The sequence below is a fragment of the Carassius gibelio genome, chromosome B3 (assembly GCF_023724105.1).
Source record: "Carassius gibelio isolate Cgi1373 ecotype wild population from Czech Republic chromosome B3, carGib1.2-hapl.c, whole genome shotgun sequence".
Lineage (NCBI taxonomy): Eukaryota > Metazoa > Chordata > Actinopteri > Cypriniformes > Cyprinidae > Carassius > Carassius gibelio.
In genome coordinates, this window is record NC_068398.1 from 39,933,767 (window position 1) to 39,961,481 (window position 27,715).

The window sequence follows — 27,715 nt, forward strand, 5'->3', positions numbered from 1 at the left end:
CATTTTCAGATTTATCCACTCTGGGACCCGGTAAAAAAAAAAAAAAAAAAAAAGTGAATTCACTCTTCCAAAATGCTGGATCCGTCTGGACGAAACACATATACCATACAAAATATTTACATATACAACTAAATGTGTCTCCACGTGTACGGGGCCTTACTGTGATTGTTTTTTGTATGACTGTGTGTAACAGATGACATAAAGGAACACTTCCCTCGTACATTGAGTTGATGTGCTTTCTCTCCAGTGTGAATCCTCTCATGTCTTTTCAGATTTGATGTTACACTGAATCTCGTCACAGTGTGAACACTTGTAAGGTTTCTCTCCAGTGTGGATCCTGTCATGTGTTTTCAGATTTCCTGAACGACTGAATCTCTTGTCACAGTGTGAACATTTATAAGGTTTCTCACCAGTGTGAATCCTCTCATGTGTTTTCAGACTTGATGACACACTGAATCTCTTGTCACAGTGTGAACACTTGTAAGGTTTCTCTCCAGTGTGGATCCTGTCATGTGTTTTCAGATGTGTCGAATCATTGAATCTCTTGTCACAGTGTGAACACTTGTAAGGTTTCTCTCCAGTGTGGATCCTCTTATGTGTTTTTAGACATGTCGAATCACTGAATCTCTTGTCACAGTGTGAACACTTGTAAGGTTTCTCTCCAGTGTGGATCCTTTCATGTCTTTTCAGATGTGTCAAATCACTGAATCTCTTGTCACAGTGTGAACACTTGTAAGGTTTCTCTCCAGTGTGGATCCTCTCATGTCTTTTCAGATTTCCTGTATGAATGAATCTCTTGTCACAGTGTGAACACTTGTAAGGTTTCTCTCCAGTGTGGATCCTCTCATGTGTTTTCAGCTCTGTTGACTGAATGAATCGCTTGTCACAGTGTGAACACTTGTAAGGTTTCTCTCCAGTGTGGGTTGTCTCATGTGTTTTCAGCTCTGTTGACTGAATGAATCGCTTGTCACAGTGTGAACACTTGTAAGGTTTCTCTCCAGTGTGGATCCTCTCATGTATTTTCAGACTTGCTGAATGACTGCATCTCCAGTCACAGTGTGAACACTTGTAAGGTTTCTCTCCAGTGTGGATCCTCTCATGTCTTTTCAGAAGTGTTGAATCACTGAATCTCTTGTTACAGTGTGAACACTTGTAAGGTTTCTCTCCAGTGTGGATCCTCTCATGTGTTTTCAGATGTGTCGAATCACTGAATCTCTTGTTACAGTGTGAACACTTGTAAGGTTTCTCTCCAGTATGAATCCTCTCGTGTCTTTTCAGATTTGATGGATGACTGAATCTCCAGTCACAGTGTGAACACTTGTAAGGTTTCTCTCCAGTGTGAATCCTCTCGTGTTTTTTCACATCAACTGACTGAATGAATCCCTTGTCACAGTGTGAACACTTGTAAGGTTTCTCTCCAGTGTGAATCCTCTTGTGCAGTTTTAAACTGCTCACTGAACTAAAAGTCTTTTCACACTCAAAGCACATGTACTCTCTCACATCAGTATGTATTTTCTGATGTTCTTTCAAACTTTGTAGATGCAAAAAACTCTTTCCACACAAATGACATGAATGTGGATTCTTCTTTGGATGAACTTTCAAGTGTTTCTTCAGAAGTGAAGCCCATAAAAACATTTTACTGCATTGATCACATGCATGCTGCTTCTCTTGATGATTTGATTCTTCATTTTCCTCTTTTTCTTCAATGTACTCTGAAATAAAAGTAAAATTATTTATTTTTGGTATATAGTTAAAAGCTGAGAATACACAATTTACTTTTTTTTGCTTCAGATTTAATGACTTTTACTAATTTAATAGGGAAACTGGGTAAAAAATTTTAAGCATCACTTTATCACCGTCACAGCCCTAGTAAAATATATATATTTTATATACACAATTATATGCAGTAGGTAGACAACAAGAATGGGTAATACCACCGCGGCATGCAGGTTCGCATGACCAAAATAAGAAATGCACTGTGTAAATAAGTTCAGAAGGCACGTTTGCATACTGCTGTTAATGCGCAATTACCATTTTAGATCTGCAAACTTTACTGTACAAGATTTTTTTTCAAATTGAATACATAAATCCAGGCTATCCGCTACCGTTTTCAAAGCACAATTCAAAACTGTGACATTTCATTCACTGACGCTCTACAGATGGCAGCGCTAAACCCCGAAATCCATGTATTTACTTGCTGGCAACCCGCTAAAATAAAAGCCGATTTTCAGTTTGTAAATTCTGAAAGTTTAGATTAAAATAATAGCATTTTTAATAATAATAATATTATTTTATTTTTTAAGTTTATTATAAAATAATTGTATATTAATTGAAAACAATTTGCGGGGTGTTATTGATTATGCCATTATGTCTATACATGAGCGCTCAAATGTCTAATTTGACATGATTTCACGAGCAGGTCAAACAAAAAAACAGATTATTAATAACTATGACTGGACTGTCACACCCATACTATTATAATGAGAACACCATTATAATAAAGCGCTGTGTATTTTAAGAGTTTAGCTGCCGTGTTTCTGCACATTGTTTTGTGAAGAACGCATCCACAAAAGGAGTTGGCATTCAGAGTCGCACAGACACGTTCATTTGCATTTGGGCTCTTTTTGCAGATAGCAAGCATATTAGTCCTAATATCGTATTCTACATTCAATTATGAGTTTAATCCCATTGATCAAAAACCTGCTATCAAATGCTCACTCTACTGGTCATCTTCAGTGCATGCAGCTCAAAACAGAAATACAGAACATTAATAACTACTGTCATATAGGCTAACTTTATAATGAGAGCACTATTGTAAAAAATGTGTATTGTTAGGGTTTCGCTGACATTTAATTTTAACTATTTGAATCAAAACATAAATACATTATTTACCGTCACGATCATCAGCTGGAGTTACCATAAACTCCAACAGAGGGCACTCCACTCAGGACTTTGAAAATGACGACGGTTTCACTCCTAAAAGGATTCAACAGGAATCTATGCATTATATTCGCTCTCTCTCACTCTCTATCCATGCTTTCCTTGCGTTGACATCTATGTTTAATGTGCGTACATTTGTGTTAACCCTTAAAGCGCCAGGGATTTTTGGAAAAAATGTTGTATTTTGACATCAAGATTTCAAAATCTTGTGGCTTGAAAGGGCTTAACGATAGAGATCTACTGTCAATTAGAAAAAATGTTTGGCATAATCGAAAGTTTATGTGGGGTGTAGTGTTGTCACGGTACCAAAATTTCAGTATTCGGTACCGATACCAGTGAAAATCCACAGTTCTCGGTACCAATTTCGGTACCAAAGCAAAACACAAAAAATACACTAATTAAAAAAAATATATAACTTTTTAGCACTAAAAATAAAACCAATGCCATTCTTTATACTTATTTACAATTGTGTTTTAAGTTTTTCTACAAGTTATATAATTATGAAAAACAGTAAACAAGTTTCACCCAAATTTAATTTGTCTTTTAATTTATGACATTTAAACATTTTTTATTTTTGGTAAATAAAGGGGATTTGCTATAAAAAAAAATAAAAAAAAAAAAATGGAAGAAATATTGTGATTTATTTCTTTAAAATATAAAGTTTTATAAAAAATGTCAACAGTAGTAGCAGTATCACATACATTTTACTAAATAATAGTAATATTTCTAGCACAATGCCTTTATGTTAAAATTAACTTTTAGGCCTAATGAATGCATATTTGTCATTTTAACTGAACTTAAGACTGGTGTGATGCTTAAGATATTTTTGGTCATTGAGGGTTTCTGTAAAAAAAAAAAAAGTAATAGATCATATTAATTATTATTAAAAGATAATACTACTACTAATTCTACTATCATACTAATGTATATACAATGCACTATGAATTGATGAGCTGCTTGGTTCATGAATATTAATAACGTTGTCTGCGTTCGGTTAAACTGATTTGCTGAAATCAAAACAGGGACGGTACTATTCAGCGTCAGCCAATGAAATTGCCATTTGCACATTAGCTCCGCCCACTAACGGAGAAACCGGTATGTCTTCTGCTTGTTCGAAAATGAATATGAATAATTCTAAATGAACTCCATTATTTTGACAGGAGAAGACGACAAAGAATAGTTTACATATAGCGTGTCGATTCAGCGTGGTAAGACTCTCGCTCTCTTTGCATGTGTGAGAAACAGCGCTATCAGTAAAGTGACGGTGAGTCATGCGCCTTCACAAAGAGTTTACAGAGCATCAAATACAGGTTCGTTGTGCGTCCATTGAGATGAACTGAAAAGTTCAGATTGCTTGATGGAGAGAGAATTCTGAAGCGCAGATGCTGTAATTAATGCAAGCGTCATGCGCTTCAGTCTATGTAGTAAACAAACCTGCACGTCTCTGCCATTCATTAATTTACACAGAGACGCGCAGAATACGGATTCATATTTCAAACAACTTTTGCGGCTTAACATTTACAGATACTGGTCCATATGGAGATTTGATTTGATTAATTTATGCTAACTTTGACAAATTCCATGACTGTCCATATTAAAATGTAAGTTTCATTTTCATGACTGGATTTTGAGATTCCGTCCTCGTTTTCTGCTTCGGGGAAATCATAGCTCTGAACCGGGTTTGAAAGGGACCTCGGTACTACCGGTACTTAAAGAAACCTGGTACCGTCACATTTACATTTTTTTAGTACCGACTTGGTACCGAAGTACCGGGTCTTTTGACAACACTAGTGGGGTGTAAATATACTAATCTAATTTGCATATTATGACGTCACCAGGGGCGGCTATCTCGAATTTCATAATATTCAGGAAATATGAGATATTGAATTGATGTTTAAACATATATTCATGTTTTTGTGTGTGTGTGTGTGTGTGTGTGTGTGTCTTTTTTATCCTCATTCCAAATTATCAGAAAAGAGGAAGCCAACAATAAAACAGGAGAAAGTACTAAATTATTACTATATTACTACACTATATAGTAGTAAAACACATGTGAACAGTAGCCTACGTTTTGATAAGTTCATCAGTAATATTCAGGAAATAATAGATATTGAATATTGAATTGTTGTTGTTGTTTTTTGTCTTTTTATTCTCATTCCAAATGATATGGGAAAAAAAATTTGAAAAGTAGTACATTATTACTATATTACTGTGCCATAGTAAAATACATGTGCCTATTTTTTGATCAGTTGACCAGCTATCTGCCCAATCAGGTATCTATGTGACACAGTTTGTAGTTCTTGAGAGTATGGTTCCTCTTATTCATTGCATGGCACAGCGCAGAGCGCACCTTCTCCACACTGACTGCACCTGTGGTGTCTGCCGGCCGCGCATTAGAGAGTGCGCGATCAGCAACAGCTCTCCTATGGACACTATGACCACGTTCACCTCTGCCACCCGCATCCACGTTGAGCAAAGGATTGAAATGATAGCTTGTTTGTGCTTCGTGAACACTGCCGCCTTGCACGGCGGCACAATTGCGCTGCAAAGATGTACCGCGAGACGCACGATCATTAGACGGCCGATCGTCATTTCCAAAAGGCAAATATTCCCCTTCAGAGTCAGAATCGGCAAACAACATTTGCAACACATACTCGCGATACAACTTTGTATTAGCCATCTGGCGATTTTCTCTCATAAATCTCACCATTTACACTCATGCTATGAAATGCATTGCTTCTGCATCAATGACATGAGAGCTCACTTGCTCTGCTATTTCCTCAAACACTTTGAACAGAAACAATACATAATGTTGGTCTAGAATCAAAGTACTACATGTCTGCCATCTAGTGGAAGGGAATACAAATGAGATATTACACCATATAAGGAACTACAGTCTATTTTATTAAGGATGATGTCTTGTCGCAATTTAGAGGCTTAGAGGGTTAAGTCAGATGTTCCATGTTGCACTGTAGTGTAGTTTAACCTTTTAACTGTCACCCCGTCCCGTATACGGAACCTACATTTACTTCACTATATTACTCTCAAAAATCTACACACACACAGATAAAAAGCTACATGTTTTCATTTCGGTTCATTATTGGTTTAAAAATATCTTCACATTTACATTGATATTTACATTTAATGATTTAGCAGACACTTTTTATCCAAAGCGACTTACAAATGAGAACAATAGGCAATCAGATCAACAAGAAAACAACAACAGTATACGAGTGCCATGACAAGTCTCAAGTACAGAACGCATAGCCAGGTTTTTTTTTTTTTTTTTAATGAAAGACAAGAAAAGAAAGAAAAGTGCTAGTATAATTTGGTTAAGTGCTGGCGAAAAAGATGAGTCTTTAGATGTTTCTTGAAAATGAGTAAAGACTCAGCTGTATGAATTGAGATCGGGAGGTCATTCCACCTGCTGGGCAAAGTTCAGAAAAAGGTCAGTGAGAGTGATTTTGAACTTCTTTGGGATGAAACCACAAGGCGTCATTCACGTGCAGAGCACAAACTTCTGGAGGGCGCATAAGATTGAACTAATGAGTTTAGGAGTGTTGGGGCCGTGCCAGTGGTTGTCTTGTAGGCAAGCATCAGTACTGTTACGTCTTATGCGTCTAGGGGTTTAACAGTAAAATAAATAAATTAAATAAATAAATTTATGCATTTAGCAGACGCTTTTATCCAAAGCGACTTACAGTGCATTCAGGCTATCAATTTTTACATATCATGTGTTCCCGGGGAATCGAACCCCCAACCTTGCGTTTGCTTGCTTGCTAGTGCAGTGCTCTACCAGTTGAGCTACAGGAACACTGCAACACATCCCTGTGTTGTAATGTAACAATATTAAGTATTTGGGAAGAGCATTTACCCAAGCCCCTGCATAGCAACAACAACAACAAGGTCGCTGTTAAAAAGGTTTATTAACAGCTCAGTGAATGCTGGGAGTTAACAATTCTCAAAGAAATAACATTAAGAGGGAAGCAAAAATTCAGGAGGGGGAATAATGCCAAAATAACAAACAAAAGGGTGTCTATTCTGGAAATTAGATTCTTTCTAAACCTGTCAAATGAAAATAAAATCAACAAAGTTATACACTCACTCCCTATCTAATCCTCAAAGCAGGAGAAAAATATGTACAGGACAAAAGAAAAAGGCACCCACCTCCCTACAGCTTCCAAAAAAAGGCAATAATCAAGCAACAGAGTTATATCAACAGTACATCAGATTAATGAAGATTACTACACAGAACCCCAAAAGGCTACAACAAACTGCACAAGGCCAGGCTGGACAAAGGGCATGCTCTGGAGAAAAGTTCTCATCTTCTGTAGTTCCTGCTCAGCTTTTATACTGCTTCTCCTTCGGTTGGTAAGTAGATGCAGCTGGAAAAGGCAATCAGCTACCTGCCCGAGTGGAAGGCAAATCTGCAGGAAAGGGTAGTTGTAGCAATAAGGCCTGTGAAGCTTAACTGATGATCCATCACGACTCCTAGGTTTCTGGCTGTTCTGGAGGGAGTTATGGTTGACGAACCCAGCTGTATAGAGAAGTTGTGATGAAACGATGGGTTAGCTAGAACCACCAGAAGTTCTGTCTTGGTAAGGTTGAGCTGAAGGTGATGGCCATTTATCCAGCTAGAAATGTCACTCAGACAGGCTGAAATGAGATCAGCTACCGTCGGGTCATCTGGGTGTCATCAGCTAAGCAGTGATAAGAAAAGCCATGCTTCTGAATGACAGATCCTAATGACGTCATGTAAACGGAGAAGAGAAATGGTCCAAGTACTGAGCCTTGAGGAACCCCAGTAGAAAGTTGTTGTGACTTTTAAACATCACCCCTCCAAGACACGCTGAAGGATCTATCGGAGAGGTAGGACTGGAGATTGGAGGACTTCTCAGGGTGGACAGGAGAATCTGGTGATTAACGGTGTCAAAAGCAGCAGACAGGTCCAGTAAGATAAGTACTGAGGATTTTGAAGCTTCTCTTGCCAGTCGCAGGGCTTCAGTAACCGAGAGCAGGGCAGTCTCAGTTGAGTGGCCACTTTTGAAGCCAGATTGGTTGCTGTCCAGGAGGTTGTTCTGTACAAGGAACATAGAGAGCTGGTTGAACACAGCTCGCTCAAGTGTCTTTGCAATGAATGAAGAAGGGATACCGATCTGTAGTTTTCTAGAAGCGGTGGATTTTGAGATGGTTTCTTAAGCAGTGGGCTTACCCGAGCCTGCTTAAATGCTGAGGGAAATGTTCCAGAGTGAAGAGAGGAGTTGATAATGTGAGTAAGTGAAGGTATGACTGAAGAAGAGATCGCTTGAAGGAGGTGAGTGGGGATCGGATCAAGTGGACAACTAGTAGGATGACTGGACAGGATAAGTTTGGAAACATCCATCTCTGAGAGTGGAGAGGAGGAAAGAGAGTGTACATTGGTCATTGTGAAGTTGTCCTCAGTCTACGTTGTGGAGGACTGGTCATTGATGGTTCTTGTCTTATTTGTGAAGAAAACTGTAAAGTCGTCAGCTGTAAGAGTCGATGGAGAAGGAGGTGGAGATGGATTAAGAAGAGAAGACAAAGTTTTAAAGAGTGTCTGAGCGTCACAAAATTGTTCATTTTGTTGTGGTAGTAGGATGTTTTAGCTGTGAAGACATTTGCAGAGAAGGAATAGAGGAGAGACTGATACACACTAGGGATGGGCATTTTGGGAAATTTCTCATTTTGATCATCGATAGGTTTCAAAAACGATTAATCGATTAATCGGGGGTGGGGCTTAATGCGGGGGGCGGGGCATGGCCATAATGTATATAATGAAGAAATCTGAAGATTGTTATGAAAATGAAAAAATTAAAAAAATAAAAATAAAAATCTGACATGAAAATCTGTCTATGAAAACATGAACACATGATAAGGACAGGTTAGATTATGATTATGATCAAGCAATGTTATTAATAAACGAGCAAGAAATATCTGCAACTGAGATACATATCAGATGAAATATTACAACTTGTATCAGCACAAAAGGATAAGTTATGCGTTAGACCGAGAGAGAGAGAGAGAGAGAGAGCACGCGAGCTCCCGCTGATGCGTTTTCATGACAGCGTGCTGAAAGATGGGCAAGGACAGATTTTACTATAGATTCCTATAAAGTTCTCATTATAAATGTATGGCAGATTTGTGATATATTTTCATCTACGTTATTAAGTGTAACAGGTGTAATTAAGTTTTATTTTTAAGTTGAGTTTTATTTTCCATGAACCACTTACGCGTTTTCGAAGCCATATGAATTGAATTATGCCCACAAATATGACGGAAAAAAAAAGCTCGGCTGTTTTTTTTATGTATTCTAATATTTAATTAATATTTTGTATTCAATTTGCACATTCTGATCAACCAAAATATTATTTAACAGCATGGAAATCACTGATTATTGCTAAATAATTGAATAAGATTTAAAATATAGATAAAAACTATTACAAACAAATAATGTTGATTTCATCATCTCTACGAATATGTTTAATGTAATTAGGCTACAAATATATCCAGTGCATTTTTATTTTATAAAGACCCTTTCATTATTTGTCTGTGATTTAAAAATTAACCCACAAAGATACTTTTTCTTTTTTTTGGCTACTTTATTCACCTGCATTTCAAAAATTGTCTTCCAGTATAACTTTAGCAGTATATTTTGATCCAGCGGTGATGCGTAGTTTTTAAAAGATAAAGAAAAAAGTTCACCAAGTTTAACCAAACAACTATTATAAGGTATAAAACAGAGACCAAATAGCCTAGATATTTTAACTATGGCTAAAGCTCAAAACTGAAATAATAATATTATTTAAAAAAATTGATATTATATTTACCACGACCGGTGAAACATTCAAATGTCTATTCAAAAAGATAAGTCGTCTACGTGCTCCGATGAGAGCAGAGTGCGCAGTCTGTTCACATTTAGTGGAATAAATTCGTTCCGCTGGAACAGATGTTGCAGGAACAGACAGGTACCACTGGACAAGTAAACCTTCTCTGTCCCTGAAACTAATGGTCAGCAAATCTTTCACCACCATTTCAGCGAATAGCTTTGTCGTCTTCTCGGTTCTGCCTGCGTTGCATTTAGGTCTTACGGCAAGTGATTCAATGCTCGTCTGAGTTCCGCTCTGTTATCGCCAGATATTTTATGTACACATTTTAGATGATAGCGCATTGTATTTGTTGTAGATTTGTGTGACAGCTTGGCGCTGCACAGCTTACCCTGAACTGTATTTTCATCGTTCTTCTCAAAGGGAAACCAGCCATCACTATGTGACTTTGAGGCCATGATTATCTGTCTTCTTACGTCTTTTGAGGCATCAAGTGGGAAGCTAACCAATCAGAGATCAGGGCGCCGCCCAACGTGCTGCCATAACCAATCAAAAAAGAATAATAATAATTTCGATCATCGTTAACGTGATCGATCATCACTGTTGCGGTCGAGTACTCGAGTACTCGATCACTGTTGCACATCCCTAATACACACTGAGGTCGGTAGAGTTTCTTGATTTATGCCATATCCTCTCAGCAGCCCTGAGTTTAGAGCAGTAATCCTTAAAGTGTGGTCCGCCATCGCCCCCTAGTGGTCCGCGAAAAGATGACCTAAAACTCTCCTCTTTGGAGCCAGACATTCAGAAACTGATGTGTAAAAAGCAGCACCACCCATCTCATTAATATTCACGTTAAAGTTTTATATGGAAATCTCAAAATCTAAAATCCACAGATCTATTAGTTTTGTAATGTTCTAGTTTTGTTTCATGTGTAAAATCCCAGTAATTTCAGTGATATTGGACATTAAGGGGAACATTCTTTTCAGCATTTTATTGTTACCATAGTTACAACCATAGACTTCATATACCCACCACCTCAGTTTTAAACTAATGGAATGGCATTAAGTGGGACCTAGGCTGTTACAGTGTTTAATTGCAGGTCTTTTTTTTTTCACATGTGCAGTTTGTTGTTCATATTAAGCTGCAACTCATTTCGCATTTACTTTTTCAAATTAAATAAAAATTAATATAATAATTTCTGATCATATCATTGCATTTGTGTTTGAATAATTAGTTTTTGACTTGAAACAGTCGCATATTAAACTTAAATGTAGCTTATCCTTCCTATTTTGTTGGTTTTTGGGGGCGTGTTAGAGTGGGATTCTGTTAGGTGGTCCTCAGAAAAAAAATGGGAGATAAAGTGGTCCTTGGGCTGAAAAAGTTTGAGAAACACTGGTTTAGAGCGATGTTCAAGGAGAACCTCGGACAGCCAGGGGGCAGATTGGGTGGTGCATGCTGGTCTAGACGACAGCAGACAAAATTTGTCCAAGGAAGAGGTTAGAGTGGAGCAAAGAGTGTCCTTAGCACCGTTCGTGTCCAGAGCTGAAAACTGAGAGAGTGAAGGAAGTGAGGATGAAACCACAAAAAAATAGGCAAGATGGACAGAGTGAGCATAGGTTCCGTTGAAAGGTGACCTGCGTTGGAGTGTGTGTCGCTTCGGGAGTAAATGCTAGGTTAGCAGTAATGAGGAAGGGGTCTGAGGTTTGCAGTGGAACAACTAAAGAGCTGTCCACGGAGCAACAGCTTGTGTAGATGAGGTCCAGTTGGTTGCCTGATTTGTGAGTCGCGGTAGTAGACACTCGCTTGAGATCAAATGAGGTGAGCAGAGTGTTGAAGTCAGCAGCCTGGGGTTTATCTAGGTCAGTGGTTCTCAACCTTTTTTTCCAGCGGGCCGCACTATGGTCCAAGTGCAAGTCTCGCGGGCCGCATGCATATCATTTACATATTACGTCACCAATACAAACCAACATGATTTATAATATTATGGTCTAAATATTATGATATCTAATCTATTACATTCATTGAAATAAATAAATAATTCTACTCCCCATAAATAAAAAACCTGATGCTGTCGGGAGCTGACCAATTTTGTGAAATTCAGCTCGAAAAGGAGTAACAGCACAAAGAAGTTGCGAATGTAAAGATTATGCAAGATGTATTTTTAAGAGTGCTTGTTCATCTGAAGTACATCTCTAAGATGTTTCCTGTCAGATGTCAAATAGATATTTATTAGAATGCATGTAAAACTGCTTCGGAGATGTTTATCAGAGTACACAGCAGATGATTCCCAGCAGACGTCTTACAGATGTCTAAGCTATCCAGGGTTTTTTATTTTTTATTTTTTTATTTTGGCAGATGCTTTCATTGAATCTGATAATGACTTTGTGCATCACATTCACTTTGGGTGCTCTACGCAGATCCGCCTCCTGAATTGCTCAGGTGTGGACGATTTAAAAATGTTTGATATAGAGGTTGCTGTCCCATTTTATACAGAAATTGTTCATTCAAAAAGAAAATCGAATTATATTGTTAGTTCTAATTATATTGTTAACAAATTAATTTAGACTATTTAACATGCACTGTGACATTTTACACTTTTTAACTAATAAGCTACTAGAGATTTTAAAGTCAGTTTAATAGAATTGAAATTCAAGTTTTAAAAAAAGGTTTTAATTGCTTCAATTATTTCTATGAATTAATAATGTTGTTTATTCTTAAAGAATAAACACATTTTCTACAAGAAAACAATGCATCACCTATTTATGAAGGCTACAATTATTTTAATATATATATATATATATATATATATATTAGGGGTGTAACGGTTCACAAAATTCACGGTTCGGTTCGATACAATTCACTGGTGTCACGGTTCGGTACGTTTTAGATACAGCAAAAAGAAAAAATTGGCAGATAAATTTCCTTGATTTTTTAAAAAATGTTTTATTTATTAAAACTAACAAAGTGTTTTTTTTTTTTTTTTTTTACATTGAACAATGATGGAGCTATTCTTTACCCATCTTCTATGGTGTTTTCTTAGCAGCATACTGTATAAAACAAAAACAGCTCCTTATAAAAAAAAAATAAAATAAAAAAAAATGTTATATTGTTGTAGTAGTTATGAACAAATACAAAGATGTAACTTTTTATATGGAACTCTATAACTCTTTACATTGAGTGTGTTTTTACTCAATTGATTCTCTATAGGGCTTATGTTTTTTGGAACAAAGCAGGAATTACGGTCTGACTGAAATGGGCTTGTGAAGGAATATTGTAACGGGGCTCAATTACATTAAGCATGTTCTTAAAACCTGCGTTTTCCACTACAGAGTAAGACGCTCGCTCACTCAGTACGCGCTGAAGGCTCGTTGCAAAATGGCTAAAGGGTCTTTTACACAGGACGCGGTACGCGCGGCGCTGGACCCTGGGCTCAGCGTTGCCCTTCAGATACAACGCGATTTGCGCTACACTATGCCAAGAGCAAAGTAGGTGGAGTTTTCAAAACTGCCCGGGCATACGTTCTATTTATAACAGTACTTCTATCTAATAACGTGCAGGCCTGTTAATTGTATCGTACTGCTCAGGAAATTCCGACACAGTACAGTACTAGTCCATTTTGATTTCCGTGCTTGTTTGGATGCCCCGATCGATTGGTAAAGTGCACCCAAACACCAGACCTGTTGGTTACTGGAGGATCTTCTATTTCTGGTCTGTTAAACGCATTGGCCATTTTGCAACGAGCCTTCAGCGCGTACTGAATGAGCGAGCGCCTGACTGAGTAGCCTAACATAAACATATAAGTTGGTGTTTTTTTCTTCTTCGGGGGTGTCAGGGGCGTTGCCTGTTACGTCGTTTGGGTAATTGGGCTACCTTGTTGAACGCATATCATTATATTTCAAAACAAAAAAAATTCCAAATATAATTAATTAGTCCAACAAACCGTTCGGTTCATAATGCGTACCGCGTACCGAACCGAAAGCCTCGTACCGAACCGTTCAATACGATACGAATACGCGTATCGTTACACCCCTAATATATATATATATATATATATATATATATATATATATATATATATATATATATATATATATATACACACAATGGAATTAAAGTTTTGAACTAAAATATTATTTTTACCATATAGCCTGTAAATAAAATGCATACTTTTCAATGAAAGAACACTTATAGAGTGTACGTAGGTTGCTTCTGGTGTTTGGATTTGTACTTTAAAGCTGCAGTAGGTAACTGTTGTAAAAATATATTTTTTACATATTTGTTAAACCTTTATGTCTACTGTCATTATGTCCTGACAGTAGAATATGAGACAGATAATCTGTGAAAAAATCAAGCTCCTCTGGCTCCTCCCAGTGGTCCTATTGCCATTTGCAGAAAATACATCGCTCCCGTTAAGAAACAACCAATCAGAGCACTAACTGTAACTTTGTTTGTGTTCAAAATGTAGAAAAATGTATATAATAAGCGAGTACACCATGAATCCATTTTCCAAACCGTGTTTTTAGCTTGTCCTGAATCACTAGGGTACACTTATAATAAGTGTTAATATACGGACTATTTTAGATTGCTTCAGGGGTACCGCGGCGGAGTAAACCAGTACCTTTGTGATTCTTCATAGACATAAACAGAGAGAAGTAGCTCCGGCTACGATGTTCTTCCGCAAGACGCAAGCAGTTCTGTTTATTAACCGCTAGAGCGTCAAAAGCTACCGACTGCAGCTTTAATCTGATGAGATCCAAGTTTAAGAATAGCCTACACTAGGGTTTTTTTTTCTTCCTCTCTCTCTCTCTCTCTCTCTCTCTCTCTCTCTCTCTTTCTATTTAAAAGATTTAACTTACAATGAAATACATCATCCTTCAGGCAGACTGAATGTTTTCCTGCCTTGCTAAATGTTGGGTCAGTTAGCACGAGTCACGCTCGCTGTGAAGCAGGAGCAGCCAACAGAGGATTCCTCTTGGTCTTAAAGCCTTCTTCAAACGCTAGGTTTACAGATAACTAGGGCTGCAACTAACGATTATTTTGATAATCGATTAATCTGTCGATTATTTTTACGATTAATCGGTTTATGTACTTATATTTGAGTTTTTTCCATTTTTTCCCCAAGTAAATTATTAATAAAGGGTCTTTATCCTTCAGCATAGATTTTTAAGAGATTTTAACCATTTTGCATTGTCATATCCTCATCATTTTTGAATTGGGTTGAAACTACAGAGAACTGGCCTTAAATTTAAAGATTAACTGTAACCATGTGAAATAAAAGGCAACAACTGCATAGTTCTATAGTCCAAACAACACAATCAACACACATTCAATAAGATGTTTCTTAATCAGCATTCAGTATTTTAGTTTTTAAATTTGGTTTTAAATAAAAAAAGATCTTTACCAGTGTCTTTATTTACAGACTAAATAAAAGTATGCTATATAAATAGATTATTCCAAAATGTTAAAATCAAATAATGTTGGTGCGAATAAAACAAAGATGCAGTGTTTTCATTCATCCAATAAAAAAAAAATTAGGGTAATGATTCACATCTATATTTTTTTCACTTGAGCCAATGAAAAATAAATAACTATTCTCTCAAGTAAAAAAATATAGATGTGAATCATTACCCACATTTTTTTTAATTGGATGAATGAAACACTTTTTCTCAGTGTGTTACAGCAGGTGATTTTCAAATCAAATTAAGTCGATGTAATTTTAAGGTAAAATCAAAATAATCAACTGTCGTTTACTTCTGGCTTTGCAAACGTGTATGCAAGTTCCACTTTAAAAAAAAAAAAAAAGTTTTGTCACAGTTTAGTCCGTTTCGTTTCTCATCCAACACGTGAGAAGTTGATCTGAACATCTCTTCACGGTCTACTCGTGTTCACGGTTCAGGGCTCGGACCGGTAACAGTAAGCTTGCGCAGCTTTAGTGCGCGCAGAAAAGGGACTCTTATTTGTTCGCCAGTACACCAACGGCTGATCGCTTTCTGCTGCTATCTGCGCCTCAGAGTCAGACATGTAGCTCTGCATTTCCAGTGCTGATCGGCTGCCCGTGTCCTGTGCACAGATTTCGAAATACTTCCACACAAATGACATAGCGAACGATTACAATGTAGTCTGTGCACGCGGCCGCACTTCCGGAAAAATCGGCCTAAAGAAGACCAAAAACTGGCCGATTGTGGATCGCGTAACCGGTGCATATTAATTCACATTTTGCATATGCATTACAACGTAAATTATTCTTTACATGCAATTATCCAAAATAAAACCAAACAGGAATTGTAATGAAGATAAAACAAATAAGAAATATAGCTGCAAGCAGCAATTACGGGGCCAAGCACTCCAGCAGAAAGTTGAGGAGTTAAGCATGGCATGGAGGATCACACCAAATGCAACAATGAGCAATTACAGCAATTTTACGATGATTGTAATTGAAATGGCTGAAAAATCACAAATACAACCACTAGTCATATGATTAAATGGCTTACAACTTTTAAACAACAGGGGATGTTGTAATCAAATCATTTTGGTGTGCTCTGTGTTAGGTGACAATGGCACACACAAAGTCTGTTGTCAATATGCCAAAGCATTGCAGAGATACAACCTCAAGTGTCATTTTGGCATCATGCCTCAGATTCATCGCTGTGGTATGCAAAAATGGTTTTGGCTATCGACACAAAATATATACTAACGTACATACATACAGACTAACGGTTGATGAGGAGTTAAAAAAAGTAGGTTTTCAACATAAATCAAAATGGTGGAAAGGAAGTTCAGCTTACTCTGGTATATTTGGTATTTATGTTGTCGGCATAAACCAGGGGATATTTTGAGTACAATTTATTTGCAATAGGCTGATACAATAAAAAGTTATTAACGTTTTTATAAATATTAATGGTTAATAAATGGTTTATTATTCTTGACCAATAGGTGGCACTGTTACCCAATTGATGTGGCATGGTCAATGTGAGGTGACATTGATACATACAAAGTTTGGTGCAAATTTTGCAAATTTTGGCGCAAATTTGGTGAAAATCTGACAAATGGTCTAGGAGAAGTTTGAAAAAGTAGTTTTTCAACATTAATCAAAATAGCGGACAGGATGTATGGCCAATTTTGGCATAATTGGTATCGATGTTCTCGGCATGACCCAAAGAATATAGGGAGGACACTTTGATTTCAATAGTCTAATTTATTCAAAAGTTATTATAATTTTTTTGACATTTCATCATAACTTTTGACCACAAGGTGGTGCTGCCCCCAAACTTTTTGAGTACCATCAGGGCATGGAGCCAAACATTTTTGTAATTATTTTCATAACGTTGCAATAATGCATTAAAAATTACAGCATTTTAGAACATAATTAAAAATTGCCAGCGGCTAAAATGGCTGACATTGGAAAATTGTGTATCATTCGACTCACCGTGACTCTCCGAATCTAAAGAGATCAGTTTTGTGATTTTTGACCAAACCATTCAGAAAGTTATAAGCAAAATATGCATATGCATATCATAGGGTTGGGTACCGAAACCTGGTACAAATATGGTACCGGTACCTATGAAACCAGTATGCACCGAACCAAATCCACGCGCAGATATCGGTGCCTCTTAAATGCCTGAGAGATCGATTTAAATATTTGTCCTGATTCTCTGAAATGTACACACGAAACATGGGCATCGCTAGGCTTATTTAGCGGGGCTTCATAAACTGTACACAAATTCATGATCGCCTCAGAGTCAGACCGCTTAAATGTTATATCAAAACAGCAGCAGACCTGTCTCCTCGTCTTTCAGTGCTCTTTTATCAGCAGACCGCGCTGAGCAGCGCGAGCGGACTCAAACACAAACAGAGGACACATGTTGTGTGTTTATCAAGAGATTGTTAGAGTATCTGTATCTGTGCAGTTCTTTGTCATAAATACAGTTTACAAAAGAGGGAGCAATCGATTTTTCATCTACAGTAAAGTTTTCTCTCATTCACCGTTCATCACCCCACAGCCGTTTCCTCCAGCGAAAATCTAGCCCTTGACACATATGAACGTATACCGTATTTTACGGACTATAAGTCGCACTTTTTTTCATAGTTTGGCTGGTCCTGCAAATTATAGTCAGGTGCGACTTATTTTATCAGAATTAATTTGAGAAGAACGAGAGAAATTAACCAAGAAAAATGAACCAATAGAAAACATTACCGTCTCCAGCAACGAGAGGGCGCGCTATGCTGCTCAGTGCTCCTTTAGTCTACACTAGGCAGCATAGAGCGCCCTCTCGCAGCTTTAGACTGTAATGTTTTCTCTTGGTTCTTGGTTCTAAATAAATGCGACTTATAGTCCAATTTATGTTGGAAACAGAGCCCCTGCAGCAGGGCAACTGGGTGACGGTGAGGCAGCGTAGTCGTGGGTCAAAACACTGCTCTTCTGTTCCGATCAAAACATTAAACAGGCTCTCCCCACTCAGTGATGCACCCACTGAGAAACCTGATGAAAGTGCTCTAGTTATTGATGATTCTATTATACGGAACGTGAATATAGAGACACCAGCCACCATAGTCAAATGTTTACCGGGAGCCAGAGTGCCTGACATCTTGGCAAATGTAAAAGTGCTGGCTAATGCTAAATGTAAATACAGTAAAGCCCCTTTCACACTGCCATTCCGGCAAATACACAGGTAAAGTGTTCCTGCAATTGTTCCCGGGTCACTAGATTTTGCACTTTCACACTGCCAGTGATGACCCGGGATATGTGCGTGCTTTCACACACAACCCTTGAAGATCCCGTAACGACACGTGAAATCAGCACGTGACGTGTAATGTACGAGTCGACAACGCTTGGCACGTTATACTTTAACTGAAGCAAGCAAACGATCTCTGCGTCAGCGCGTAAAGTGAGGAACTAACTGATCTCTGCTTCATTACAGTTTGCACATATGTTTTCGTCGCAAACGTTGATCTTCCTTCAAAATAGCCGATAAAAGAGTCGCGCGATAACGCACCCCAACCCGGGTTCAATGCGGTAATCAAACCCGGGACGTGGTTGCTTTCACACAGAAGGCGACCCGGCAATGTTCCGGAAATATTGCGGGTCCGACGTGCAGTGTGAAAGGGGCTTAAGATTGTTATTCATGCCGGCACTAATGATGTTCGACTTTGCCAGTCAGAGATCACTAAAAATAACATTAAAGAGGTGTGTGAACTTGCAAGCACGATGTCAGACACTGTAATATGCTCTGGTCCCCTCCCTGCTTAACGTGGTGACGAGATGCATAGCAGATTGACATCACTCAATGGCTGGATGTCTAAGTGGTGCCCACAGAAAAACATAGGTTTCATAGACAATTGGACGAGCTTTTGGGGCAGACCTGACCTTTTTAAAAGAGACGGTCTTCATCCCTCCTGGGGTGGCGCCACTCTTCTCTCTAGAAATATGGCAAATAGTCATAGTGTTTATACTTGACTAACTGGGGCCCAGGTCAGGAAGCAGAGAGACTGGCTAAACCGACCGTCTGCTAGCTGCCTCCCGTCACAGAGGTCAGTTCATTCTCAGCACATAGAGACTTTTTCACCTAGATATCACACTATAGAGACTGTGTCTGTTCCCCGAACTAGAAAATACAAAAAACGTCCAAACCAAGTTAAGACTAACAATTTAATTGAGGTTCAACAAATAAAAAACAGAAGCAATATGGATAAACAAATGATAAAGCTTGGCTTATTGAATATCAGATCCCTTTCTACGAAAACAATATTCTATGTAAATAATATGATCACTGATCATAATCTAGATGTGCTCTGTTTGACAGAAACCTGGCTAAAACCTGATGATTACATTATTTTAAATGAGTCAACCCCCCAAGATCATGGTCATAAACATGAGCCACGTCTAAAAGGCAAATGTGGAGGTGTTGCTTCAATTTATAACAACGATTTCTCAGAGGGCAGGCTTCAAGTATAACTCGTTTGAAGTAATGGTGCTTCATATAACATTATCCAGAGAAACAAATGTTAATAATAAATCCCCTGTTATGTTTACAAGTACTGGCTACTGTATACAGGCCACCAGGGCACCATACAGACTTTATTAAAGAGTTTGGTGATTTTACATCTGAGTTAGTTCTGGCTGCAGATAAAGTTTTAATAATTGGTGATTTTAATATCCATGTTGATAATGAAAAAGATGCATTGGGATCAGCATTTATAGACATTCTGAACTCTATTGGTGTTAGACAACATGTTTCAGGACCTACTCAGTGTCTAAATCATACTCTAGATTTAATACTGTCACATGGAATTGATGTTATTCAGCCAAGTGATGATATCTCAGATCATTATTTAGTTCTGTGCAAACTTCATGTAGCAAAAATTGTAAATTCTACTTCTTGTTACAAGTATGGAAGAACCATCACTTCTACCACAAAGGCTGCTTTTTAAGTTATCTTCCTGATGAATCTAAATTCCTTAGCATATCCAAAACCTCAGAACAGCTTGATGAAGTAACAGAAACTATGGACTCTCTCTTTTCTAGCACTTTAAATACAGTTGCTCCTTTTACGCTTAAGGAAGATTAAGGAAAACAGTTTGACACCATGGTATAATGAGCATACTCGCACCCTAAAGAGAGCAGCCCGAAAAATGGAGCGCTGCTGGAGGAAAACAAAACTAGAGGTATTTCGTATTGCCTGGCGGGAAAGTAACATATCCTACAGAAAAGCATTAAAAACTGCTAGATTCGATTACTTTTCTTCTCATTTAGAAGAAAACAAACATAACCCCAGGTATTTATTCAATACAGTGGCGAAATTAACGAAAAATAAAGCCTCAACAAGTGTTGACATTTCCCAATACCACAGCAGTAATGACTTTATGAACTACTTTACTTCTAAAATCAATACTATTAGAGATAAAATTGCAACCATTCAGCCGTCAGCTACAGTGTCACATCAGACAGTGCACTATAGACCCCCTGAGGAACAGTTCCACTCATTCTCTACTATAGGAGAGGAAGAATTGTATAAACTTGTTAAATCATCTAAACCAACAACATGTATGTTAGACCCTATACCATCTAAGCTCCTAAAAGAGGTGCTTTCAGAAGTCATAGATCCTCTTCTGACTATTATTAATTCCTCATTGTCATTTTGTCATTAGGATGTGTCCCCAAATCCTTCAAACTGGCTGTTATTAAGCCTCTCATCAAAAAACCACAACTTGACCCCAAAGAACTAGTTAATTATGGACCTCGAATCTCCCTTTTCTGTCCAAGATACTAGAAAAGGTGGTATCCTCACAATTATATTCCTTCTTAGAGAAAAATGGTATATGTGAGGATTTCCAGTTAGGATTTAGACCGTATCATAGTACTGAGACTGCTCTCCCTAGAGTTACAAATGATCTGCTCTTATCATCTGATCGTGGGTGTATCTTTCTATTAGTTTTATTGGACCTTAGTGCTGCGTTTGACACAATTGACCACACCATTCTTTTGCATAGACTTGAACACTTTGTTGGCATCAGTGGAATTGCATTTGCATGGTTTAAATCGTACTTATATGACCGCCATCAGTTCGTAGCAGTGAATGAAGATGTATCATATCGATCACAAGTGCAGTATGGAGTACCTCAAGGCTCAGTACTAGGGCCACTACTCTTCAACGCTTTATATGTTACCCTTGGGAGATATCATCAGGAAACATGGTGTTAGCTTTCACTGTTATGCTGATGATACTCAGCTCTATATTTCTTCGCGGCCCGGTGAAACACACCAATTTGAAAAACTAATGGAATGCATAGTCGATATAAAAAACTGGATGACGAGTAATTTCTTACTGCTAAATTCAGAAAACACAGAGGTGTTAATTGTAGGACCTAAAAACTCTGCTTGTAATAACCTAGAACACTAAGACTTGATGGTTGCTCTGTCAATTCTTCGTCATCAGATAGGAACCTAGGTGTGCTATTTGATCGCAATCTTTCCTTAGAAAGCCACGTTTCTAGCATTTGTAAAACTGCATTTTTCCTCAAATATATCTAAATTACGGCCTATGCTCTCAATGTCAAATGCAGAAATGTTAATCCATGCATTTATGACCGCAAGGCTAGATTATTGTAATGCTTTATTGGGTGGTTGTTCTGCACACCTAGTAAACAAACTACAGCTAATCCAAAATGCAGCAGCAAGAGTTCTTACTAGAACCAGGAAGTATGACCATATTAGCCCGGTCCTGACATCGCTGCACTGGATCCCTATCAAACATTGTATAGATTTTAAAATATTGCTTATTACTTGTAAACCCCTGAATGGTTTAGCACCTCAGTATTGAGGTGAATGAGCTCCTTTTACATTACAATCCTCTAAGTCCGCTAAGTTCTAAAAACTCAGGCACTTTGATAATATCTAGAATATCAAAATCAACTGCGGGCGGCAGATCCTTTTCCTATTTGACGCCTAAACTCTTGAATAACCTACCTAACATTGTTCGGGAGGCAGACACACTCTTGCAGTTTAAATCTAGATTATAGACCCATCTCTTTAACCTGGCATTCACATACTAATATGCTTTTAATATCCAAATCCGTTAAAGGATTTTTAGACTGCATTAATTAAGTAAACCGGAACCGGAAACACTTCCCATAACACCCTATGTACTTGCTACATCATTAGAAGAATGGCATCTACGCTAATATTTGTCTGTTGCTCTCTTGTTCCGAGGTCACCGTGGCCACCAGATCCAGTATGTATACAGACCAGATGGTGGATCAGCACCTAGAAATAGGGATGGGTACCGAAACCCGGTATTAAACTGGCCCCGGGGCTAAATTATGAAAGACCGTAGTATCAGTAAGATCTGACGGTATCGGTTATGCTTTCGGTACTGGAGGAAAAAAAATAATGTACTATGTATTTTTGCTTAATAATGTTGTCGTGCACATTTAATCTCGCCAAACATTTCTAATGTGCGATCATATTAAGATATTTGTCCGTGAGATCTGCGTGAACTCTCATGCACGCCGCGGAGGCTGTCTGTCAGTCACACACACATACACCACAACGAGCGCACGCACATGCATTAACTGTACGTAAAGTCCTGCTTAATAATAAAGAGTGACGATGGCGAAGAGATTTGTTTAATGTTGTCGTGCACATTTTATCTCACCAAACATTTCTAATTTGCGATATTATTAAGACGTTTGTCTGTGAGATCTGCAAGAACCGCGGAGGCTGTCTGTCAGTCACACACACACACACAACAAGAACGAGCGCGGTACACGCATAACAGTATGAAAACTCCCGCTTAATACAAAGAGTGACGATGGCGGAGAGAGCAAAACGTTCCAAAGTGTGGTTATACTTCACTAGAGTTAATGCTGACAACCCTCGTTGTCATAAGTGCAAAACAATATTTGCATGTAAGGGCGGAAACACAAGCAATCTGTCAAAGCATCTTTCAAAAGTGCATTATGTGTATTGACTGTCTAGCTATCTCGTCTCTGGTTGTTGCCCCATCTACGTCAGGTATGTATACTAAAATCATGTTGAATCAAAGTTGTTCACGTCATTTAAAATAAATGTAAAATCTCCCTGGTTTGCTAACCTTACGTAGAAATTCTGTTGATTTCTTTAGGGAAAAATGAGAATAAAATCAACATATTTTCTACTTGTTTTTAAAATTCCAAATAAGGAAAAATCTGTATGTAAATGTAAACATTTATTTGGCTAACTTAAACGCACAGCACCTCAAGTTAGTTTACAAAATAGCCAATTGCCACATTTTGCAACCTTTTTATTATATATATATATATATATTTTTTTTTTTTTTTTTTTAAGCTGCAGCTACTATGAACCAACCAACTCCTCCTAACACCTCTGGTCCAAGACAAGCCCATTATTAATTTGACATAAAAAAAATAAAGAAATGTTAATTCTGTTCTCAACACACACAACACAAAGTACCGATGAGAATACCGTTAAAGTACCGGACCGTTAAGCAGTATCGGTAAGAGTAGTAATACCGTTAAAACCTTAACGATACCCATCCCTACCTAGAAAGGACCTCTACATCCCTGAAAGACAGTGGAGACCAGGACAACTAAAGCCCCAGATACAGATCCCCTGTAAAGAGACCTTGTCTCAGAGGACCACCAGGACAAGACCACAGGAAACAGATGATTCTTCTAGACAATCTGACTTTGCTGCAGCCTGGAATTGAACTAATGGTTTCGTCTGGTCACAGGAGAACTGGCCCCCCAACTGAGCCTGGTTTCTCCCAAGGTTTTTTTCTCCACTCTGTCACCGATGGAGTTTCGGTTCCTTGCCGCTGTCGCCTCTGGCTTGCTTAGTTGGGGTCACTTCATCTACAGCGATATCATTGACTTGATTGCAAATAAATGCACAGACACTATTTAACTGAACAGAGATGACATCACTGAATTCAATGATGACCTGCCATAAAATGTCATTTTGCATTATTGAGACACCGTTTTCCTAATGAATGTTGTTCAGTTGCTTTGACGCAATGTATTTTGTTTAAAGCGCTATATAAACAAAGGTGACTTTGACTTAATCTAATTATACGTACTTTATACAGTACACACACTACTATCCAAAAGTCTTAGTCTTAGGCTGTCTGTTGTCAGACTGCATGTGCATTCAACAATCTTACTAGATTATTATTAAAATTAATGGAAAAATGAATGTTTGGAAATGTAAACTGATATTTCCTACTGACATACCACAGCAAAAGATATAAATAACTGGCTTAAAACCCTTTTTTGGGGTGAAAAAACTAATGTGCCTAAGACTGTAGGCTACTTTACAAATGACATTGTTGCTACTTTATAAAGAATGAGCATACAGTCATTCACTGAACTGATTACAGTGACAGACAGCACTCATTTTAACTAATTCTAGGGGTGTTTTATACAGTTGGTGCAGTGCTCGTGTAGTGGTTTTCGACGGCGATAAAGTTAGTTTGACAGTAGACATTATTTTATTTTTTTATGCCAATTGAACTCTTTAGGGCTGTTATGTTTTGAGCCCAAACTAACTCGCATAGTCATAAATCCATGCCCTTTACGTTGCACAAGGCTTAATTTCTAGGGGTAAATTAACAATGAACCATTTAGATGAAATAAACGATTGAACTACGTGACATTATAATGTAAAACCAATACTAAAATATCCGTTATTGCACAAAGTTCCGTTTTTTAATTACCGTTTTATGGGTTTTTAAATAATTTTACAACTTTTAATGTATGCAATAATATAAATCCATTAAAGGACAACATCATTTGATCTAAAGGTATCAAACCAACTGTAAAATATACCGAATATTATTCAGTATAATGCACAAGGCATTGTTTTTCAGATGATGCCTTTGTTGTTTTTATATACATTATTGAATCAACTGTTTTATATAATATACTCACTTCAATTAAACTGACACAGTTTGAGATAAAGGTATCAAACCAACTGTATTATATTATTTATAATGCACAAGAAATGGTTTTTTAGATTATGCTTTTATTGTTTGTATATTGTTTATATTTTATTAAAGGATACTGCAAGCACTTTAATTTATCCCCCTTTATTCATACTGCACAAAAAGTGGTTCAATAACATTGAATGTTACAAAATAGTCAAAGGAAATTTATATGAAAGACATAAAGGAGGAACTTCGCCTATTAATAAAAACCCATCGGTAAGTCTTGAGTGCCACAGTCTACACCTAGACTTTATATAAAAACAGCCACAAATGTCTCCACAGAAATTCTCCAGGGCACCAAAACACCCGATAAGTAAAACTTTGTAAGCCTAATGTAACGTTACCACAAACAGTCATTAAAGATGAATGAAGAACCAAAAAAAAAAAAAAAAAAAAAAAAGTAAAATAAATAAGAATAAACACCAACCTCCTTGTTCCTCTAGTTTTATTCTCCAGGTTTCTGGTTCCTCTTGTTTTATTCTCCAGGTTTCTGGTTCCTCTTGTTTGATTCTCCAGGTTTCTGGTTCCTCGTGTTTTATTCTCCAGGTTTCTGATTCACTCGTGTTCTCTTCTCTCTCTTCTTTAATAAACATAATTTTCACAGCAGCAGATCTAAGTTCAGCTGATACTCCTCCAGATATTCCTGCTCGCTTCAAAACTCACGAATGTGAGGATGTGACAGGTATTTACTGAACTGATTCAAAATCAGTAGTTTCTCTCTCTTAGAAACGTGTCTAACTGTTTGTATTAAGGCAGCACACCGACATAACAACAACAGAGAGCGCGGTGAAACTTAACTTCTTCCTCTGAGGTTTAATTGTGTTTGTCAAACAAACGTGTGTGTTTAGCGCCTCCCGCTGGACTGGAGCGAAGCGACGAGAGGAAGAAAGACCAGAACGTTGGAGTGTTTTATTTTTTATTTATTGCAGCAACATTACAACCAAACAAGGTACATGAACACATTTCCAAAAATATCCACAATTATTCAGACTTGTTTGAGCATAACCAAACTTATAACAACAAACACACTTAAAAAAAACAACAAAAAAAAACAAGAAAACAATACTACAAAATGGGCTTTTAAATTAAATTATATAATTCCAACATAGAGGACAGCTTAAGGGCTTTTTTATTCTTAACAAATTTTAAGGATTTATATAAAAGTTTTAGCTTGTTACACCAATGAATAAAGTTGGGTTTAGATTTAAACCATCTGCATTTGTGAATAAAAAACCTCCCAAAACATATCAGAGAATTGAGAACGAATTCTAAATCTTTGTTTTCATGAAAAATACCAAACCTAACTACCTTCACATTGAATGGTGGTAATTCAACATCTTTGGAACATAACCAGTTTTGCATCTCACTCCAACAGAAGTGAAGTGAATCAGACCAAAAAAAAAAAAAAAAACATGCTTTAAAGTTTCAATACTTGTTTAACAAAAAACACAATAATTTGCATCAAAATTAAATTTTAACCTTAAAAATTCTTTGGTAGGGTAAATCTCATTTATAATCTTGAAGCACACATTGGAGAAGGGTTTTCCTGCACAATCGGAGGCAGCGGTTTTAGGACCCCGCCTATAGGACCCCGGTTATAGGACCCCTAGTTTTTTTCTGACAGCGCCTCCTACCGAACTGGATCACCTACAATACTCATTTGAGATGGACGACATGGACAATCAGACTGTGAGTACCGATATTAAATTAACTTTTATTATATTACGTTTAAACGAAGCAAAGTTTATATAAAGCCAAAGTGAGAACTGCTAACTATGAATTAATAACTAATTCCCACGAATTTAGAATTCGTATTCTAGATGTATTAATTATTCGTGGCCATGATTTAATGAATCCTTGTTGCATTTTATAATAAGTAAATCTAGCCAGCACATTAATTTAGCTTAAAAGATGAGCATGAAAGCATGCTGATGTTAAATGCGTACGATTTACCTGGAGCTTACTGTATTAGTCTGTATTAGATAATAGTATTATTATCATGTGTTAGTTTCTGTGATGTTCTGCATGGCCAATATTAATTTTATGGATTTGGTTAGGATCATTGTAGGACATATAATGAAAAAATTAGGGATATTTTAATTGAGATGACCTTAAAATATTCTATATATATATATATATATATATATATATATATATATATATATATATATATATATATATATATATAGTCTTGTTCAAAATAATAGCAGTACAATGTGACTAACCAGAATAATCAAGGTTTTTAGTATATTTTTTATTGCTACGTGGCAAACAAGTTACCAGTAGGTTCAGTAGATTGTCAGAAAACAAACAAGACCCAGCATTCATGATATGCACGCTCTTAAGGCTGTGCAATTGGGCAATTAGTTGAAAGGGGTGTGTTCAAAAGAATAGCAGTGTCTACCTTTGACTGTACAAACTCAAAACTATTTTGTACAAACATTTTTTTTT

The 27,715-nt window shown here is 37.3% G+C and overlaps 2 protein-coding genes across 4 annotated transcripts in view; one reads left to right on the forward strand and one right to left on the reverse strand.

Moving 5' to 3' along the window:
- Nucleotides 1–27,715, forward strand: part of LOC127953363 (zinc finger protein 271-like) — a 280,227-nt gene that overhangs the window by 188,803 nt on the left and 63,709 nt on the right. The gene's annotated exons all lie outside the window — the stretch shown is intronic.
- On the reverse strand, nucleotides 141–26,051 carry LOC127953385 (zinc finger protein 883-like). The gene is made up of 2 exons (XM_052552617.1): nucleotides 25,692–26,051; nucleotides 141–1,712 (listed from the first exon to the last, which is right to left on the reverse strand). Exons 1-2 carry the CDS (start codon nucleotides 25,855–25,857, stop codon nucleotides 259–261), a joined length of 1,620 nt encoding a protein of 539 aa, XP_052408577.1. The 5' UTR covers nucleotides 25,858–26,051; the 3' UTR covers nucleotides 141–258.